This window comes from Serinus canaria, chromosome 1 (genome assembly GCF_022539315.1).
Source record: "Serinus canaria isolate serCan28SL12 chromosome 1, serCan2020, whole genome shotgun sequence".
Lineage (NCBI taxonomy): Eukaryota > Metazoa > Chordata > Aves > Passeriformes > Fringillidae > Serinus > Serinus canaria.
The window spans coordinates 63,863,934-63,887,030 of NC_066313.1; the positions used below are offsets into that span (position 1 = coordinate 63,863,934).

General features: G+C 35.4%; 1 protein-coding gene across 6 annotated transcripts in view; it reads right to left on the reverse strand.

The window, feature by feature from the left end:
- Window positions 1–23,097, reverse strand: part of DACH1 (dachshund family transcription factor 1) — a 353,381-nt gene that overhangs the window by 162,370 nt on the left and 167,914 nt on the right. For all 6 annotated transcript variants that reach the window (XM_050978249.1, XM_050978250.1, XM_050978246.1 and 3 more), the window contains exon 3: window positions 7,316–7,477. In XM_050978249.1, coding sequence (XP_050834206.1) covers window positions 7,316–7,477 — 162 coding nt within the window. The remainder of the gene's footprint in view (window positions 1–7,315; window positions 7,478–23,097) is intronic.

Consider the following 23,097-nt stretch of genomic DNA (forward strand, 5'->3'; position numbering starts at 1 on the left):
TTACATGTCTGTAACACAGAAAAGAGACACATTTTCATAATGATAATTCAATTATTGTATGACAGATATGTTAACTTGTCACTTATTCCACCAGAGACATTATTTCCTAAAACTGAACTAATAACCCCAAAGTTTAGTGTTTTCTTTTTAAAAAGAAGATTCTAATTATTATTTTTTATGATCCTATAGACTATCATACCTACTTAGCAAAATGAGGTGTGTATTAAACTTATATTTCTTAACACAGCACATCCACAATATCAGGTTTTACTACATTTACTGCAGATAACAAGGAAAGATGAAACAAAATTGAATGAAAACCTAACAATTTTGTTAGTTTCATTCAAGGCACTAATAAAAATAAAAAATGGCCATAACAATATAGTATGCATTTTGAAAATAAATCACATTGGAGATTAAATTATCCAACTATTTATCCAATTAGGATTATCTTTCATGGAACAGGAAATAAAGTAAATGTGATCAAACAATATAAATAGCTTTTTTTTTCCTCTTTATCTTGCTGACAAGATAGACTTATTAATTTAGATTTTTCCATGAACTCAATACAGCTTCATAGCAAGCCCAAAGCACAAATGTCACACTGGAAGCTTTTGCTTCTGCAGTTTTAGAAGCCTGCTCTCCAGTATGCTTCATGTAGGTAAAATCACTCTTTGCAGCAGCAGCACACCCATACAATCACAGAAACTTGTGAGTATATTTATATCTAAATAGTTTTCTGTGAGAATTGCTAAACTTCTCACCTGCTGTTTCTGAAGAGTAAATTTATTTCTTTTTCTTTTCTATTTCACTGTGCCTCAAGCACTATTTTGCCATGACTGTATCACTGTCTTGGAAAAGACCTGTTACCTCCTTCAAATCTTCAAATCTTATTCCACAAAATATTAATTGCATGCATTGAGAGTGAGATCCATTCATTTAACTTCCTTTCTGTAACTACAACTCGGTAGTCGCATGACTAAGCACGTGTGAGGTGCAATTTATCTGATCTCCTTTTGCCATCTACTTTAGGGTGAGATGGATCACCCCTACAACCGCCTATTGCTGTCTGTTGAGTCTAAGGTGACTCAGATGCAAATGCCTACATTTGTTTCAATGAACTTCACAGTGAAGATTTAATCTAGATGAGGGAACTGTTATGGCACAACTGACCTTCCAACATGAAATGCTGAATCTTTGCTAATAATTCTTCTAATTTACTAACTGGTGCTCAGGTCATAACAACCAGTTATTGCCCTGTTTAGCAAATTTAACCATCGCAATTAAAGTCTAGGGAAGTAGATATGGACTAATTATATTCCTGGTTGACAGACAAACATCACATTTTAGCTATAAGATGCAAGATTTTTTTTCCATGACAAGCAAAATTCTAGGAAAAAAGCTTAGTGACCTGATTACAACTAAATGATCTGTTTCTGGTTTCTGTGTGTTCCCAAAGCACAGTTTTATGAAAGCATTCCTTTAGCTTGAAATACGATGTGCTCCACATAGCACATTTGTCCTTAAGGCTGTATGATTATGCTTTTGCAAGCACCTAGACAGCACTTTTCACCTACAGATCTCAAACAAATTTACAAAAGTAGGTATCTGCCACTGACAAGCATTTGTCTTATGTCCCACGATGTCAAAGTTGCATACACAGTCTTGTCATTAAAAGAAGTGCTATCATGCAATAAACACTGACGTTCTGCAAAGAATCCTCCTGGTCTGAAGTTAATGTTTATCTTATTCTCATTTTTGCAATACTTTTAAAAAGGGAACACATCCACCTAGGAATATACAGTTTACTCTAAGAGAAAAATACATATTAATAATAGTATAAAAGTAAAAAAAAAAAAAAAAAAAAACAAACCAAAAAAAAAACCCAAAAAAAAAAAAAACCCAGTATTTAATCTGTTAAACAACAGAAAAATTCTTATGAACTACTGATACTGTCATTGAACTGGAGAGAGTTTGAGAACAAGCTTGCTCTGGCTTTTTCACCCTATGATTTGGAATCTGCTCACAGTACTGCCAGCTTAACCAAAAAGGATTAACTCTCATATCCAACTGAGAACACAGATAATTCTCAGTAATTGGTAAAAAATGAAGATGAATGGGGCTGAGAGATAAGGAGCAATTAGCTCATCAGCAGTTACAGCTGTGCACTCAATCCAGATCCATCTCTTGAGTCTCGGCCCCTTTTAAAGAACCCAGGCAGAATAAGCACAGGACACCCCCTCCCAAAAAATTGCCATGCCTGCCCATCATTCCTCTGTCTTCCATTTTATTTCCATGCTATACAAAGACACCTGTCATAGCATTCTGTGTAAATTACTACCTCTCCCAGGACCTGTATCTACAGCCAATCTTCTTTTACATTAAAAAAAAAAAAAAAAAAAAGAAGAAGGAAGGGGAAAAAAAACCCTAAACCCAAAACCCGGAAACTAAATGACTACTGTAGACACTTTTAAGTTCCCTGTCAATCGTTTCCAATCGTTTCATTACAGCAGCATCATCTGTTTGAAAATATAAGCAATTCCCTCATCTAATTATAGGGAGGATTTGAGGTTCATTAACATTGCCAAGGCAGAGAATCAGATGTGCAACTGCAGAGCTGTGCTCAGTGGCCTGCATTCTCTGTTTCCTTTTATTTGCTTTTTCAAGGTCTCCAAGACTTTTTCCTGAAACCATAAAAGTATTTCTTTCCCTTAAAATAGACACGTGTGTTTAGAAAAAGGAAATTACTGCATTTTGTACTGTTCTATTATTGGGCAAGGTCACCGGAGAAAAATAATTTCACCTAAATCATTTTATCTCTGATTCTGGATGAAAAAAAAGAACAGTATACAAGCAAGCATTACTTCTGAACAACACATCACAGGAAGCCTTGTATTTGTATCATAATTTTAAATATTGCAAGGTAATGCAGATGAAGAGGAAACCCAACATGCCAAGAAAATCTCTTAATTTTCAACACATTTTGTGGTTGTTTATGGACTAACATGCTAGCCAAGTGTAAAATGTTGCCTTGTATTTCCTAACTGTGTTTAGAAATTAAGAACACCAAAATCTTCATGATTGCTTCACTTCCTTAAAGAAATAATAGCATTTTTTTTTGTATGAATGTCGTTTAAACAATGACATTTTCTTGGGACATCTGTTTTGAGATCACATTTTGAATAGATATGAACTCATTTCCTACTAAGAAAGTAATTTACTATTGTTGATAGTTGTTTACAAGTTTTATGAGTCATATTTTAGCAAGTGGCAAAGGTCTTAACAAATCCTTTGAGTATTCCCTAAAGTGTATGCATAGTGTTTTCATTATATAAAATGTTCGGGAAGCAAAAGTATACGGACTGTTCTTCACTTCCTACCAAGTTATAGATAGCAAACTCTAGCCCACAAAAATAGCTTCTAAAAAGTATTTATTTTCAAAGGCTTTTATCTTTTGCTGCTGCAGGTTAATGAAGTAGGACAGCAGGGCAGTAAGTACTTAAGCAGCAAGGAAATGATTGAGCTGCTTTACCTATCCATTGCCTTAGAGCATCAGATGGTAAACATACAACTGATACTAATATCACACTAAGATGCTAAAATGAAAAAGAGAAGAACCTGGCCAGTGTAATCTAAAATTTGACCTTGCCACTCTCTTTCTTTTTATTCAGCAATTAATTAAAAAAACCCAAACCAAATTTAAAAAAACCAAAAAAAAAAAAACCCAAAAAAAACCAAACAAAAAACCCCTACCAAATACAAGAACAAGAAAAAAAGCCCCTTCACATAGCATAATCTTTCTTTTTCCTTTGCTGCCCTACAGAATTCATTTTTTAAACAAAACCCCAATAATTTATCTATCCTGCATGTTGTATGTAGGATTGCCACTAAAAGGAACCTGAGACATTTTTCCTTCTTATCTGCAATGTAGCTCATATCAGCCAAGCTGTCACAAGACAGTACTTGATATAAACAAGAGATTGCAAAGACATCTCAGTAATCAATATTAGGATGGCTACAGTATGGAAGCCCCAACCACTGCATATCATTTGTCTCAGCATCTATTTCTATGACCAAATGAAGCATTAATTCAAATCATAAATCTATGGTGATTTAAATCTGGGAATGAGCACCTGCCTGCTTTAATGATTTATTTTGTACATTTCAGTAAGCAGGAGATTTGTCCATATGAACTGACAGGTCACCTTCAGATGCCAGTAGCAGACTGTTTATCACCATGCAGACTAGCATCTCATCTTAGCAAGTAAATATTAAACTAAAAGAATCCAATTGATTGTGGATGGGGGAGAAAGGCGTTGCAGCCATATATTTTACTCAGTGTGCTAATACCTCACTCTGATTCCTCTGTAATTTCTTTTTTTTTTTTTCTGCCTTCTAAAATGATAATTCTGGTGGGAGGATGCAAGCTCAAGGTTACCAGCAAAACAGAGAGATATAAAATAATTACTTATTAGTATCATTGCCTTCCTTTAACTCCTTTCATTCACTAACCTTTTGGCCATTGCTTCAAAGGACCAAGTTAATAAATTTGTGTAGTGCTCTGTATAATTATACAATGTTTGATGACAAGAATTACTTCTGAAATTCACATTAAGCATTTGATTAAAATGAAAAAGCAAGACAATTCAGAAGTAAACCTGACATGTCAATGTGATAAGATCAATAAAATAAGAGCCCTTATTTTATTTATCCACCTTTTTGTAGGCATTGGAGCACAGGATGGTAAATCCACACCCACCATAATTCCTGCTACATATGGGCTAGGATGACTCAGTTAAGCTTTTAGCCTGGTTGGATCATTTGTTCCTTTTCAGTTTGGTCAGGCACATAAGCTAATTTAAAATCTAAACTGAAAAAATCAGGTTGTTTTCTTTTGTTTTATTCTTTCCTCCTGTCAGCATTCAGTAATGTATTATTTCATATTCTTCCCTAGCAAGCTATAATTTAAAACATTCATGGTATATGGACTTGATAATATTTATTTGAAAATACATAAGTAAACACACTCCTGAAAAAATGCAGAAGTGTACTTACCTAATACAAGCAACACCTTTGAAATATGAGTTCCTGTCAAGATAATACAGTGTGCTAATTTTCAAAAATGCAACTAATAAACAAAGAACTCTACTCTTCATGAACCTGGTAACACCCTGACATGAGTAGCACAGGAGTCATTTCTCTGATTCCATATGCCTGACCAACACTGGACACTGGACAGGGTTCAGTATAAAAAAACTCAAATAAATCAAATTGCTCTTGAGAAATCCTATGTATGAAGGGTGTAGCTCAAGAATCCCTTGTCTCAAGACGCACAGACAAGAAAACTGTATTTACAGCACCATTCCTCAATGGAGACAACTGGAAAGCTATTCACTCTACTCAGAAGAGCCATTTTTTTCTGTACAAAATTAACTCAATTCTTCATTCAGTTAAATTGGGAAATTAACTGAAGCTAACAAGTAAGTTAAGGGGCTGAGAGGAAATTTTGACAATGACAATAAATAATCTTGCTTCGCTAGGTTTGCCCGACTAAAATAGCTAGAATGTATTTTCTTAAATAGGGAGAATGATTAGGCTGTCTAAGAGCATATTAGTTATCTAAATCTTACCTAAAACAAGGATTTCAAAACAGATATTTTTCTTTTTATTCAGAGGAAGTTCAGATATTCCTTCCATCCACTCTTCTACAAATACCCTGTGTGGTTTAGATGCTGATTACCTGTTAACTTTTCCATCCCCATGGATGCACATGTGGTTTATAACTAGAACTGCCAAGCAGAATAGCAGCTCCACAAACCAGTATTTGAACTTTTTATTTCACATAATGGATTCATCTAAGCCTGAAAATCTAAATTACCTTCTAGTTCTAGTACACACTCTTTATCTTCTCGGCTTGTATTTACCCTGTTCACCCTCTCATTACTTCACTTTTCTCCCAGTGTGCTAGAGGCCAACTGGTCCTTCCACTTCATTTGTACCTATCTCCTCCTCCCAGATTTCAAAGACACCTGCTCTCTCCCCTCTCTTGTTTTCTCTCCAAGAGAACAATCTTTACACTTGTATTAGAGTAACTGCATATGTTGGTATCTCAGTAATTTAAGACTATTTTCTTCACCATCATAAAGGTATTTTTAAAGCCTTTATTTAAAAGGAAAACAAAACCAATCATATAATCTCCTTATTCAGTAATGTATACATATTGCTGCTATTTACAGTAGTGTGTACCCAAGTGATCCTGTACTATAAACTGCAATTCATATTATTTCTAAATAATACCCTACCAAAGCCTATTGAACTGTACAGAAACACTGTCCACAAACATGTATTTATTTATGTTAAGGCTAGTACATACCCTCTAAGATTAATTCCAAATGTATTTAGAAGACGGAAAACTAAAAAAAAAAAAAAATCTAGACAAAGGGCCAAAATAAAAACAAAAAGCCTATCTGAGGCCATTTGATTCCAGTATACACCAATCTTCCCTGCAGTCTTCTGAACCTACCTCTTGTCATTGAATTTCTGTTGCTGAGTTAATACTGTCTCAACATGATAAAAGGATCCAATACAATGAAATGGCATAACAAAACATTTTACAGCAGACACACACAGATGATTAAAGATTTAATCAACAACAACAAAAGTTATCCTAGCTTTGAAGTATGCTTTAGCAAAACAAATTGTCCAAACAAATGAATAAAGTATACTGAAACAATTCTTTTTTGAAAAAGAACAAGAGTTGCTGATGGCTGCTTAAGAAATGGAAAAAAATGTTAACTACATTTTAAGAATGTGTTTATTAAAATAAAATATGATAGGAACTGCAAAGCATGGCAGAATTTATTGTGTATGTATGTTTTCCTTTTGTCACAGGGCACATGAAAGTATGAAATATTTTGCTTTCAAGCTTGTGTTCTGAATTACCTAAAGTCAATACCCAGCACACTGAGCAGGAGACATTGTTAAATTTCACTTTGACACCATCATCTGTCACTCCACCTGTACTTTGAAAAATGAACTCTAAGCAATCAAACCACTTTCTTTCATGGAAAATATTAACTGGAGTCTGCAAAAGTAGTCTGTGAAGAAAAGAATGTTTTTGTAATAGTAACAACAACACTGAACGCTGGTGTAAAGGTCAGGTACAAAATAAAACTAAAAGCATTAAGAAAAGGAAAACAAATATGCAACTTTTTACACCAAATCAAAGACTTCAGAAGGAAGTTCAGAAAGATTACCATTTTAACAAAATGTCTCAGCATTATGGACATATAATAATGCTATGTCTGAAACTTACCAACACTTGAATTCAGATCTCCATTTTCAGAGTCTGCTCCATGCTGGTTATTATTTGCATGATAGTTGGACATAGCTTCCAATTTGATTTTTTTCACTTTCATTGCTTCTGCTATGGCAGCATTGGTGGCAGCTGCTGCTGCTGCAGCTGCTGCTGTCAGACCTGCAAAGAAGTATGAAAAAAAATTAATATTCATTATTCTATGAGTCTCCATTATTGCAGGGACTGTTATTATTCCTTCATGCTTGTTACATAAGAACAGAGAGCGCTGCAGAGTATCATTCCTCTTGTTGGTTTTGAAAACTATCAACTTCTTCAAGTAAAATGTTTCACATTGTATTTAGATAATAACTCCTATACATTCATCTAAACTTTAACTTGGTGTCCAGTAAGTGCATTCATAATAAAATCACAACAAGATGCAGCTACAAATACATGCAGCCAAAAATCTAATTTAGCTTCAAAATGGTGTCCGGAGTGTCTGACTATGAATAGGTGAATAACCATACTTAGGAAAAAAATTCCCATTAGATCTTTAATTTTAGACATGCTAAAGAAAACAGAAATAACTGGTCTATAATTTCTATTTATGAGTAACAGATTATAGAACTCAGTCATTTCTCATTTCATACATAATAGCAAGGAGATGTAGTTTTTCTAGGAAGCATTTCTAGAAAAAAATAATGCAGAACATTCTTCTGCTCTCCCCAGGCTTAAAGACAATAAAGTATTTATCAATGAGAAGAGGAAGTATTAACCCATTTAATACCAATCCCAAAGTCACCTACAGGCAACTCAAGTGCTCTTCCTACCAAACCAAGCTTCTGCCATCCAGCCACTTACAAAAATGTTCTACAAACCCAGTAAATTTCTCTTTGTCAAGAGCAACTGGAGAACTGGTCCAGTTCTCCAGATGCCTTTAAAACTCAAGATTAGATGCAGCCTTTAATCAAAGTCACAAGCATCAGTTTTTGCCCTCTTCCCTGAGGCAGGGTAATTCTCCTGTGGTCCCTAAGCTCTGCTGCTGCCCACCCAGACCCCCCTGCCCCAGCCTGGGGGGCAGCAGAGAGAAGCCAGTGCCAAAACTTCACAAGAGCTGCCTCCCCCACACAACTGATGCAGGGGGCAGAGATGGAAAGGATAGAGGACTAAATCTAAGAAATAAAAGAGAAGGCAATAAAGCAGGTAAATTTAATTCATTGGTGCACTCTCAGCCCTCAGCCTGTGATGCCACATGAAGAGAACAGACCTCAGTCATTTTGAATCAAGATTCTTGCCCTGAATGTGGAGAAGGCTTGAAAAACACCATGTAATTAGTTTAGAGGTGCCGGCTTGTCTGATTTTCAGCTACTCTGAGAGGTGTGAAGTGTCCTATGGATCTCAAGAGAAACTAACTCCACAATTTACTATTCTAAGGCTGCTGTCTAGCATAGGAAGAGTGCAATTTAGCAGGAAGACCAAATAAGCAAATAATCCCAGGCCGCTGAGGTAAATATTGCTAGCACCACTGCTTCCCAGGGTCTCTTGTTGTCTCCTTTGACTCCTTACATGGAAAACAAGTTCACTTTTGCCACGTTTTTGGCTAGTGGTGGGGAGGGACAGAAGGCAAATTACAGCAGGGAAAAAGCAGAAGGTGAGAAGACATCAGGAAATCTATGAGGTGGCATAAGAGGTGCCTTTGAATACACTGTGGCTTGACTGAAGGTTGTTTTCCCTTATTGCCTTGCATGACCACATAAAGATTAGCAAACAGTTCCAGCCTCCCCACCCTCCTCACAGGCTGACTTCTAACACCTCCAAGTGTAATGAGAACTACTGACCAAGTGATAATTACAGATCAATATTCTTTACAAAAGTGCTGTTTCAGGTAGAAGATGTACCAAACGCCAAAAATAAATGAGCAGGTGAATAAATATGAGGGTTTACTTTTATTTTAGTTTCTGCTACTATCACAAAATGTGCATGCTCTGATCTTATAAAGGTATTGACAATAACATGGATTGCTTCCAATTATATTTTTACCTTAGAGGAAGGATATGAAGCCATACATTATACAAATTTGGTTACAGTCCCTAAATTTGGCCACAGAAAAAAGGATGGTGCACCTCTGAACTTTGGTTTGCATCCGGTGCTCATTAAACAACACAATAACCTATACTTCCTTTTTTAACATATATATACATCCCTGAAAAGTTAAACCTAGCATTTTTAAAAAACAATTATTTGGAGGAATATCCTGGTACATTATATTCAATGACTAGAACAGCAGGTCCCAAATTTTTGGTTGCGACTACACTTTCAGACCAGCAGTTTTCAAGTGCTTCCAAGCACTGGGGCAAATGACATACATTACTAAAGAGATGCTGGACATAGGACTTGTGACACCACCTGCAATTATTTTCTTGCATTGGAATAATGACCTGGATGCAGAACTCCTGAAATAAAAATCCTCTTTTGCTACAAAATTTGCAAAAAAAAGAGTATGCTCTTGGTGGGGACTGAGAAACTAAAACACAAATTGCTTAGTTCTGCAGTAAGATTTTTGCAAGATAATGCTTGTGGCAAAAAATGATAATTTTAAATAGTAGAAATTAAACTAATAATTTCATTCCTTCTCTTACACAATCACAGAAGTGATTGAAATGATTAGCTTGCCATACAGCAATTAATGGAAACCATACAAACCTGAAATGTGTGTCTCATGTAAGCCCTGGTATAAGTAAGAAGTAATGCTCAGGACTCTAGCTTAATGGTGATCCTTACTGCAATTCCAGTCTACAGCACAGTTTCTCCCTTACTACTGCTTGTTTCTATCACCTGACTATGATGATATAGCAAAGCAAGTGGCAAGGGAGGCCCAAAGCCAGTTATCAGAGCCACCTGCTTTATAACCACTGGTGCACTGTGGTGTACTGGGGTGTGGTATAAGCCAGAACTTCAGCATAGGTTCCAACTTATCTTTCTTATCTCACTAGTAGGGGCAGGCAAATATACTATAAGCAGAAGTTAATACACATCTATGTATCTATATTTATATTTTAAAATACTAAGTTTTAAAGTCCCAGTATGGATATATACCCTGGGATTTTTAAAAAAAATATTATTTGAAAAAGTCTTTTGATGTAAAGATTATTTAATATCAATTTAATCTTACAATAAGTAGCCAAGGAATTTCCAAGGTGCACACTACCGAAATGTTACCCTCAAAAATGAGATAACCAAATGTAACCTACAAAGTCAACTGAAATGAAAGAAACAAGGACCACACCGAACAGCCACGTGGGTATTTTTTACTCTTTACAAATATTTATTTGAACAGTTAAAAAATATTCAGGCCAAAATATTCAGTGGATTAAAGGCAATGGTAGTTGTCATTAATATTCTGAAATTGATAAGTTGTTTATGTCTGGCATTCTTCCTGCTGATTATGCAGTGAGACAGGCAGCTTTATAAATATCTCATCACTCCATCGTCACACAAATTTCATCGACAGTGCTCATGCACAGCTATTAGCAATATGAATCTAACCATTACAAGAGGAATGAAAATCGAACATGTGGCATTAATACGCAGTCCTGGTTCCTAACCATCTGATAGGCAGATGGTGTAAAGCGGATTCTCCAGCTGAAATGAAGGGGCACATCATTTAAAACCTTGTTTGCATTCTAACTGATATCAGTGCCATATTGATATACATGATACATCATGGCAGTATTTGAACAATCTAGTTTGTTTCAGTCATAAATGTTTACAGCCTTGTTTTTTATCTTTAGAAGCATGTTCTGAGGAGCGTATTTTTAATTTATGAAACCTATTGTTTACTTCTGTTGAACCAGAAGATTAGCAAAGAGCAGGAATATTAAATTACCACAACCACAGCAGTATAACTAAGATGGATGAATAAAGTATGGTTTTTCAATATGTTTGTAAAGGAATTAAAAAATTAGCCTAGACATTTTATGCATTAAATACATTTATTCATTTAAACCTTACAGCTTTTTTCCCATGTGACATACTTAGAACTTTAATGCTTTATAAAGCCATTCATTTAAATCTCTTACTGTGTGCAATTAATCTTGTCCAACAATTTAATTCAAAAAGCAAAACATCAGAAAGTAAAGTTCGATTCAACCATCACGCTTCTGAAGTAATCTCCGTATTGCTGACAGTTCCTATAGACTCATCAGCAAAAGTCTGTTCAAGGTGTCTTGCAGGAGCCACATGAATTTGAATTACAGCTCAATTGAATGCTCGCCAAGCCTTAGCAGGAACTCAGGAACAAGAAGCAGAACACCAAAAGAGAGCGCGAAGGATCCTCTCCTACTAAGACCTTCTCTCTTCTGTCACTAGATTACTTTGGCCTGTTGGGTGTGTTTGTAGCTGTTAATTATGTTAATAAAGTTGCAGCCTGCTGTCTCTGCCAAATATAATCATAAGCTTTCTCCTGCCAAGTCCTAGTCTAATTTACACCCGTGCAACTCTACTGAAGTCAGGATTTCGTGGGTGAGAATGAGACCAGAAGTATGCCCAGTATGTGTGGTCTCTAACACTGAAAAATGAGTGAATGAAACAGAAAACAATGACAAAAAAACCACAGCATCTTCAGAAAACAATTCTGTTTTAAAAGCAAAGTCCCCAAGAGAGCTGTCATATATCATGACAGGTTTTCGAAATGTATACGAATTACTGGTGGGCACTAAATCACATCCAGGGTTTCTGCCTTCCAACAGATAGTATTGCCTGCCTGCCTTAAAAGAAAGCTCTTAAAACTTTCAGTTCTGGTGGGGTGAGCAGCTTACAACACACCCTATTTGTGAAGCAAAATAGAAAAGGACCTGTGAGTGGAACTTTTGAGCCTTGAATATGGCTCCAAACATACATTTTTTAATTGCATGTCTAAACTTCATCCTGGGACAAATTACAGAATTATTTAAATAATTGATCTTAATTCACTTTTTACTTCCTATTCATAATTATGCCTAAGAATTATAACAATTCCTAATACTCATTCCAATAATTTCCTTAATGCAACTATTAGCTTCCTTTATATTTTATTTTATATACATCTGTGTGTAGATATGTCTTTATGGCTACTTAGAAAATTCAGTAATGTGCGTATTTACATAAGCTCCTTCTTTAGGACTTTTACAACATCTTCAAGAAACTTTACCTTTGTCATCACAGAACAGGCAGAAAACCAAAACACAACTGTCAGCAGTGTGTTTCATTTAATTTAATTTATTTGCAGGAAAGTTCATCCAGCAGAAATGCTTTACTCGCTGCATGGGAGGAGTTCCAAATCTCATCTCAATTCTGCAAGAACTCCTTTCATTATTTCAAATTAATGCTTAATCCTTTTGCTTCTAGTTTATTTCAATGGCACTGACTTGAAAAAAATGCAAGCCCTCTCTTAATTTAATACCAGATTTCATATTGTGGCTCTTACTTGGGCAAAATTCCTACTAAAATCTGAAAAAAACCTGCCTCAGAAAGAAAGGGAGGGTTACCTCCTAGGACCTGACCCCGATCACTGTAGGTTATTGCACTGGTTTCAGGGGTTCCAGCAGTTCAGGTACAAGTTTTTGGTAGCTTATTACGCTGCTGCCCAGTTATTTCAAATGAAATTGGATCCTAACCCAAGTCTGTGATCTAATGGGTGTTTTATATAGTGTGATACATAAAACAAGAAGGGGAAAGCAATCTGCAGGAGGACAGAGGTCTGATTACATAGACTGGATTGCAGGAAGGAGAACTTTACCATAATGTTAAGCTAAAATATACTGAGCTTCACTAAAAGAATTTTATATGTATAATGTGTGCCTGGAATCTCACAGTTATCCAGAAACCTTATTTCTGCTAAGCTGTCTAGATTGATCCAACATAACAAGCTTGGTATACCCTAAAAACTTCATTACGTGTTATTTTGGGATAGTCAAAAAAATTATTGTCTGGTCCCCATAGCTATATTTTCTTGATCAGCTAGAGTGGTTCAGCATAAACTGCTCATCTAGATAATTTTTTTAGTATCACTTAGAGGCCTGTTATTAAAGGTATCATATTAATGAAAAAACCCAAAACCCTGCACTTTAAATATTGCTAAAGAATGAGTACTTAGAAAAAAAATCATCCATGGTTTAGACTGGTGCAACTAAACTGAAACTGACAGTCTTGCACTGGGAGAAAACCAGTATATGTGAAGCTCAAACCATCTGTTGTTCATCAGTCTAATCAGACCTTTTTCCTGTAACTACTCCTAACCTGTAATACGGATTTTGAGGCCTGGGTATAGCATTTAAGATAAACAAGAAAAATAGCTAAATTTCCACAGCAATGCTTTAAACTAAAAATCTTTCTCATTAAGATGTGCCTCCACAATTAAGAACACAGTTGCAAAAATAAAACATTGACGTGGAAAGCAGCGGTGTCCTTCTGTTTTATTAACACTGCATTTTTTTAAATAGATCTACTAGCAGGTCGAACAATGCTTCAAAAAATGTGTAAATGGAATTATTTTATCACTAATATTTGCCATTTATGGAACTGATTGACTTACACTTTGTGAAGTTACTCTTTCTAGTGGATATATATATTCTTTTGTACTGAAAAGTAAAAAGTGAAATCACAAAGCACATTTCAAATACCACAACAAATTACTAACTGCTACAGCTTCATGGGGCTTTGTAATCCGTGAATTTATTATTGGCTTGGTGCAATTGTGACAGAATTAAACAATGTATGTTGCATACCTGCCCGGCTATACTGCAGTTTTCAGCAACAATTTAAAATCCTACTGGAATGCACACAGCCACGATACAATACAATTAAGAGAGAACATTCTTTCTTAAACAACAGTCATCTTTTCAAAAGCAATAGATTCTCAGTTCTCATTCACTCTGTTGCATTATTCATTTCATGTGCAACCTCATGCTGGACCATAAATTGTTACTTTATCTAATCAAAGGCGACTTAACTCCACAGAAGGTCAAAGGTTTAATTTTGTGAAGTATTATCTTACGCTATGAGTTTAACGGAAAAATAGAAGAAGAAAAACAGCCAAGAAACTGGTAATAAATGAACCTTTATTGCCTCAGGCACTGGCCTAGTTAATAAACTTTCATTGAAGGTTTCTTTCAACTGTTATGGACAATGAGGTAAAAAAAAACTTAAATTACAGCCATGTGTGACTTTTAAAGCAGGCATTCTTTTTTATCTCAACCTTCCTAGCTTAGGAAAAAGACAAAGAGATTGTCTTCAATTTCTTAACCAAAAATGTATGCTTCTAAACAGATGAAAAAGTGCAGATCAAGCCTTTTAAAAGCAGAGGTCAGCTTTGAACAATATAAAAAAATACTTTTCCTTAAGTGCCAAATCCTGATCCACAATCTCTTTAACCGAATACCATGCAGTTCCAAAAAAAAAAAAAAAAAGAAAAGATATGTGGGAAAGCAAAACATATATATACTGACAATATATTATGCTAACAATGATGGCTGGTTCCTGAAAGACTTTCTGTTTTACATTTGCATTGCTAGAGTGCAATAATTGCTCTTCTTTAATAGAATGACTTATTATGGGAACAGCTTCCCTCCACTTTTTACAAATAGAGAAGTTCTTTTCTTCTTTTCATGTGTATTATCTCATGTTCTCACAATACTATTCTTGCTGTTAGGAGAAATTAAAAGGTTTAACATAATGACAGTTACTGGTGGTTATTGGTGCTCTGTGAATTTTCTTCATTTAATGTTCTTAGATTTTACTAACTACAATGTCTTTTATTGACATATTCTTCGGGACCAGTTTAGAGAAGTGTATTACAGTTGATGTTATACAGTCAAAAACAATAAGAATACCAGTAGTATTTAAAAAAAACCCTAGCCTTTAACTTAAGTCTAATTTACAACTACATGGACACAACTAATTTTAACAGTGCTATAATTCAAAAATACTGAAAAGACGTGCTCGTGCCTGTAACAGCAGTAATGCAGCTAAATACTCATAATCTTTCAACCAGCAGGAGCTTTTGTAGTTTTTTTATAAACCTAATCCACAGCTTGACACAGATCCTGGGGTAATGGCACACAGTTCTTTGATTAAACTAATATCTAAACACTGCTGAGGCAGTCTGATGGCCCCATGGAAGTGTTTCCCTACAACCTCCGAACTCGGCCTTGCGAACAGAACTGCCAAATTCTTTCCCACAGACCCACTGTAGTCCACGTGCCTAATCATCTAAGTGAAATTTAACTTATCCATGTGAATAAGTACTTGTGGCACCAGAATAAGATCAGAATAAAATGAGATTTTAGCTGTGAACCACAATGGTGAAATTTTAGCTCTGATAGCCTTCTGGTGGAATAGATGTGTTCCCAGAGGGACCTGTTCTCTGCACTGAGTCCACACACTGAAGAAACAGCCCAGTAATATTTAGGTGACCTGTTATCAAAGCCTTTATGGCTTTGGTCCTCAAGCAACACTTTTGCCCAAAGAAAGAAAAAAAGATTTGATCCTCACTTCCGGTGCACAAGAATAGTCAGCCTGACTTATTTCAGGCTCCTGCCAACCTCAGGAAGTGAAAACAGCATTATTCCTAGTCATGGAAAGAGAAGGCAAGAAATTCAGGGCTTTAGCTAGGATGAAATACCACAGCTGCTGATTAGAGCAGTAGACCTTCCGTAAATGTCTAAAATATATATTTCAAGATACTTTAAATAAAGTTTCCATTGGTTCATTCTTTAATAGAGTTAAAATATATTACATGTATTAAAAAAACCTAAAATGTGTTTAAAGAACAATCCTGTTTTGTCATATTCAGCTTTAAAGTAGAGATTGTTTTCAATCCTCTTGCCCCTAAAAAGAAACTTTTATAATACAATATACATTAACAAATTCTATAACTGTTTTCTGGTTATCTATTTGCAGTGCGCAAAGCAAGTTGTGATAAGCATTAGAAAGACAGAAGCCAATATAACAGTGGGAAAAAGTTCCAGAAATCCACTGGTTATTTCAAGACATAGATACCCCAGTTTTAATGCAGCAAGTTGAGTAAGAGAATTTTCACATTTCCAAATGTAAAGAATTCACCTGTAAGGGTCAGGAGAGTCCTCTCTCTTTCTTCACTCTTTTATTCACTAGAAGTGTTGTAACTTCAAGAGCTGCACTGTGGCTTTGGGGCTCTTTTCTTTCTCTTTTTCTTTTTCTTTTCTTTTTCAAGTTTCGTCAGATCCATTATGCATTACTCTGTGCCAGAGGCAAGGCATGGGGCTAAATGTACTGTTACAGCACAGTGATAGCAGAGTTGGTACTGTGATGCAGAACTGTGATACTCTACAAAGTAGCTGTGATAATGACTCACAGGTAACACTGTGTAGTCCCTTTTTCAGATGAAAAGGCAGTCAATTGTCACTGACAGTCCTCTCTCACCTTTATGCTCTGCTTGTCGCACAGGGTAACAGAACACTAAATCCCACAGGCAGCACCCTGGGCGCTGACCAAGGCATCAGATGAATGTCTCAGGGTGGCATGACACATTTGAAGACAAAGTATCTCTTTCCAATACCAACTGTGGCACAACAGGGGCACGATGTGCACTTGTGTTGTGTCCCAGCACTTCATCCAAGCATGGATATTAGGACAAATTTACTCACTGAAAGAGTGCTTAAGCACTGGGACAGGCTCTCCAGGCAAATGGGGGAGTCACCATCCCTGAATGTGCTCAAAAAGTGAGCAGATGTGGCACTTTTCGATACACTTTAGTGGGCATGGTGGCATCTGTCAAAATTTGGACTTGATGATCTCAGAGGTTTTTCCAAATATAATAATTCCTTTTTTTTTTTTATTCTAAGGCCAAAATATCACCCAAAATCAAGGGAGCTCTCTCAAACCCAGAGTGTTCAGTTAATATGGAACTTCATTCAACAAAACACTTTCATTTTCTAACTCAGAATTGTCTGCTACACAAAAAGTAAACATCTGAAGGCTGTTACTGATATTAAAAGTGTGGTATTAACAATGGATACATTATTATTGTACTTGATTGTAATACAAAAACAAACATGCAGTAGCTTTTCTACAGTTCCTACCATATTGATATAATTGCAGTTCTATATTATGAAGACCTGCAGACATTTGTAAATTTAGATTTCCATACATGATTATATGTCTTCTTTCCAAAAGGCATATTCTTTGAGGCCAACAACTGATTGGTACCACTGTCTAACACATTATGAATAAATATTCAAATATCATTAAATAAGCAAGCATAAGAGAGCCCAAAAATTCTCTTTGGCAGAAATCTGAGATATCCTCATGATATGTTCATTGCTAGAAATAATTTATGAAATAAAAAGCTTTATGTTACCATGATTCTCTCAACTTGGTAGTGTCCACAAAAAAGACAAAATATGACAAGTTATTTCACAGATTCCACATTTTGTAGGGAGAACTACCTCATAATTTGCAGCAGATAATTCAGTTATCTTTTCTTCATCCATTAATGAACAGTATATCAAGAGATTTGGATTTTCACAAATCTATCTGTTACTGGAAATCACTTTTCTCCACCTTCTCAACACTTGCACAAATGCAAAATGGGACGAATGCTTTCTAATTTCTCTTCCCTCTATGTTATGGCCTTCTTTCTGATCATTGCTAAGCTCCAAGTTTTTGACTTATCTGACAGTCAGATTATCAAGATGGACTGCACATTTAGCAGAGAGTAATAGAAATAACTGGCAAAAATTTAATTAGTATCTCGATAATAACTCACTATTTTTATCCCAACTACAAGTAATCTAACTTTAATCAACTACAAGATGCAACCTCAATACATAACAATGAAAGTACCACCATTCCAAATGAATTTATTTTTCAACAAAAAAAATACATAGCCCATGTGTATGCATTTCTTTTGTATTTTCTAGATATTACTGCTCTTCAACATAATGACTTCTAGACTAAAATTTATAGTATGAATAATTTTTAAAAAACATGGAACAGGATTACTACTGTTACTTTATCTTAGAAATCAGAACATCATTCTAGCAATTTGACACTAATGTTGACTTGCAGTCACTTTGGAAGACATACAGACAACTAATAAGATTGCAAATATAAAACATTTATTATAATCAATATTTGTCACTGGATAGTCCAAAGAACTGGTGGACATTTCCCAAAGTGAAGAATAAATTAGCTCTGAAAACATGTCTATGGTAGGCATAACATTTACAGGAATGAAAATTACTGGATTTGGTGCAATTTCTTATATTAAACTGCGGTGCTTCTTTAAAATTGAATTCTTAATCACTACTTAAGACATGCTAAAACACAGGAATTGCTTTTGAAAGGATGCAGACCTATTGTTAGATTTAATTCTGTGATGCACTAACTGCCCATAAGATTAGGGAGATTTTTTTCTGCCAGTGCCTTAAGAAGTTTATGAGACATTTCTAGAATTCTCTTTGTTTGCTCTGTTCTCTAATTGGTTGTATTAGTCACATGCTATATTTCTTTGCCAGACTTGAAAAGGAGTAATTCCTCCGTCTATTGAAACAGATTTTCTATGTCAATAACAGGCCACAGGAGGATTGTATTTCATCTAAGCTGCATACTAACCATATTTACATGTGTGTGTGTATGTATATATATATTTATATATTTGTATATTTATATATATATATATGTGTGTGTACAGTAAGGTTTCATGTAATAAAGGCAGATGAATCAACACAATTCTGTCCTTCCAGTAACAATACTTAATAAGGATGGCACACTGTCTACAGAGACATTCATATATGCACCAGGCAGTACCATGATCAACTCTCTGTGTGTAAATGCAGTTGTATTTATATTTTTCTTTCTTTGCTGTTGACATCCTTCCTTTCTCAAATACAGCTAACACATTTCAAAGGAGGCAGTATAGAGTTGTCTCAATTGACCATGTTTTTAAAGAAAAATATTTACAAATAGCTTTTTCCATTCTCATGGTTTTTTCTAAGAAAGCTTACACTGCAGGAAAACTTCCGTGAATATTAGTAAATGTTCTACTTTCACTGGAAACTGCTACTATTCAAGCATAAGTGATTGATACTCCTCATATCAAAGAGTATGAAATATAAAATTAGCTATAAAATGGCTTCAGTGCATGGAAAAAAGATTGCCTCCTACAATGTATACAGGAATTTTGGATGGATTCATATTTCCAGTCTCCAAAATGAATAGTTGACATTCCTCACCAAACTAACAGATTGCCAGAAATCCAATTGCATCCTGGGCTGCATCAAACGAAGCATGGCCAGCAGGTTGAAGGAAGTGATTCCCCCCTCCTGCTGGGCTCTGGTGGGACCCCAGCTGGAGCACTGTGTTCAGCCAGGGCCCACAACATAAGCAGGACATGGACCTGCCGGACCAAGTCTAGAGAGGGGCCTTGGAGACAATCAGAGAGCTGGAGCACCTCTCCTGTGAAGACAGGCTGAGAGAGTTGGAGAGTTGGAGAGGTATTTATCCTGGAGAAGACTCCAGGGAGACCTTCCAGTAACTAAAGGGGCTACAAGAAAGGTGGAGAGGGACTTTTTACAAGATCATGTAGTGATAGGACAGATGTTAATGGCATTAGGCTAAAGAGGGTAGGTTTAAATTAGATATTATGAAGAAATTTTAAACTGTGGGTGATGGAACAGATTGCCCAGAGAAGCTGTGGATGTCCCATCCCAAGAAGTGTCCAGAGCCAGGATGCATGGGGCTCTGAGAAACCTGGTCTACTGGGAGGCGTCCCTGCCCATGGCAGAGGGGTTGGAACTAGATGATCTCTAAGGTCTGCTTTGACACAAACCCTTTTCTGATTCTGTGAAATACCAACATTTTCAAGACAATCAAATTATTTTTTGCATCCAATTGCAGGATCAGTTAACCTTAATCTTAGAGTTTTTAATAAAAGAGGTATTTTAATGAACATTTTTACTTCAAGCTACCATATAAACAACAACAAAAAAATTTAGTCCATTTCAAAGTGCCTACCTTCGTGATGTGTCTCCACAAACCAGTCCTCCACTAACAAGAGTGTCTCATACATTTACAGAAGGAATTCTATCTGCAGAATGCCATCAGCACAGTGCACTTCACCTTGTATTAACTTTCTTTTTCTCATCCTACATGTCCGTATAAAATGCCCAGGTGCAAATTATTCAAGATATTTTATCCAAGAGTAGGATTGTGCTTTTTGACAGATTATATGAACAGTTATTTTTGGCAGCTTTAGAAATGCCCCTAGGTCAGTTGCTTGGTTAGACTGCTGATGGCCTGAGTCTCCTGTTTGTCATTTTCTTATAATTTATCTTCAGTTAGTTGTAAATTAGATCCAAAAAGAACATAACCCCACACCTACAAGATCTATGCTTAACCAAAAGTGCCAAGCATACCTTCTATGGAAATCCTTAGGTAGTAGCAAGAAGAATCTAAAGAGACACTGAAAGAAAGTATCTGAATAATATCTGAATTCTTTTGTTCACCCTTTTAGTTAAAAATACCATCAGAACAAGAAATTAGAGGCCTTTGAGTTTTAGTTCTGACATTACCAGAAAGTATCAGATGTCATCTACATTTTAATTTTATTCCTTTACTCAAAATGGAGAAAAGAGAAAACACTTCCTTACTCTACAGAAGGATTATCACTACAAATCAGGCAAGAGTTGTACAAAGCTTTAAAAATAAAGAAAGTTCAAAGCATGCATTAATTTTGTTTTCAGCCCTTGTTCCAAATCTATAAAGCCAAACAAAGTCCATAAATTGAAGGTAGATTTGCCTAAGAAGTGAGGGCAGCAGTTCAGCACAAAGTGTACATGTACAAGGATAAAAATCCACAAAGGAACTATGAAGATGAAACTCTGCTTTCAGTTTTACCACACACCTTAAAAGGTCACAAACTTTTGAGCCTGGAAGACACTAAGAAAGAATAGGAAATAAATATTTTTATTAGTTTAGCTGTGGTGTTTTTCTTGAAACAGATACAAGTTTTTTACCAACTTGAATTTCAAGTTAACATGTGGTCAATTCAAACTCTGAAGGACGGAGGGCATAACATCAACAGCTTAGCACATAAAAAAAAATCAAAACACTTTTCAATTTCTGATGATTTGTCAAAAATTCTTAATTGCATGAAAGCTGCTTAAGGCTTTATTAAAATGAAGTTAAAAAAAAACCCCATCCTTCTGCTGTTACCTGAGCTACTTAAGTGTTAATTGCCCTCTTCCTAAATCTCTGACAATCATGAGAAGGAATATAATGAATTTACCTTATGTTTGTAAAATGTGACTAGTTATTTTTTGTTGACTGTAACGGAAGCTGTATTCTGAAAAACAGGATATTAAGGATTAAAAAATACACGACAAATCTAATTGTGCCATAAAGCTATCAGATTTTTTTAATGGCCTGAAAAGAAAAAGAAACAATATAATTATCTAATAATCTTTCCATCCCTTACAGACAAGAAAACACAGGTGTATATTTAAGAAGTATTACATCAGGTTACCTGTTCAAGGATACAGTGGGATAATGTTTAATTCTTTATCACTACATTAATTTTGAGTTGAGAACTTCATAAATACACATTCTCAACTTTGTTTCTAATCCAAAAGTGTACACACATGAAGGAGAAAATTAACAGTTGTTTTCAACAGAGAAGTAAGAACATTGGGGGAAATTCTCACGCAAAGGGCCATCCAGCATAAATTTATGAATTACAGCCTGATGTGGCCAACAGCCGCTTCAGCTGTTGATGCATTTTTCCATCTACATTGGATCAGTGAAATCTGGCACAGACTTTGCTCCTCTGAAACACCTTCATGTATAATATCTGATAACTATGAAAACTTTGCACTTAAGTCAAAACTGTGTTATTTTATTTGTTCAAATGAATTGTTCCAAGAAGGTCGCATACTGCATGCCACCCAAAGAGTATCTATGTTCTTTGACAAACTACTGCCTAATTGAAATGTGCAGGTATCTTCTCATTGTCTCAGAATTTCATTGGTAGCCAAACACAGACTTTAGGGAAGGTTCAAATACTGCTTTAAAGCAGAGTTCATTCAATACAGAACTATTTCGACTTCAAATTGTTATGGTATGTTATGCTTTACAAGAAGCAATTAAAATTCTCTAGTTTGCAGGGTATCATCTGTAGATATATTTTGGAATCCTGAACAAATAAACATCAATAAACAGCAGACACTATCCTTAACAGCCTTAGAGAAGAAAGAAATGACGATTACTTTTGCAGGTCATGGTTGGCAAATACCAGCAGTTTTGCCTGGGGTAAGTGGCAAGGTGAAGTCATGAACTGTGGCTGCAGTCCCCTAATTGCTAAAACATGAAACATTTTGTACGTACCTAATCTGCTAAATATAAAGTCTGTGAGATTTCCTGGGTTTTTTGGTGATCTTTTTAGAAATAATATACTATATGTCTATGTACAATGTGTTTTTTTAAAAGCAATGTAATATATATCTCGCAGTTTTAGTATATACTGTTCCTGTTCTGTACTAATTGTACCCTATCTTATGCATTTTAAGGAGTATCTTCCTTTTTTTTTCATTATTATTTTCACCTCCATTTTTAACTATTAAATGGATGAATATGGGGAAAAGAAATTGAAACAAAAATGAGAAATGTATTTTGCAAATATCAGTATGTTTTTGCTAATATTCAAACTTTATTTTCAGCAAACTTGCTGTTTTAAAGCAAACTGTCTAAAAGGTTTTTTTTTAAATTTCTTACTGGATTATATTTTT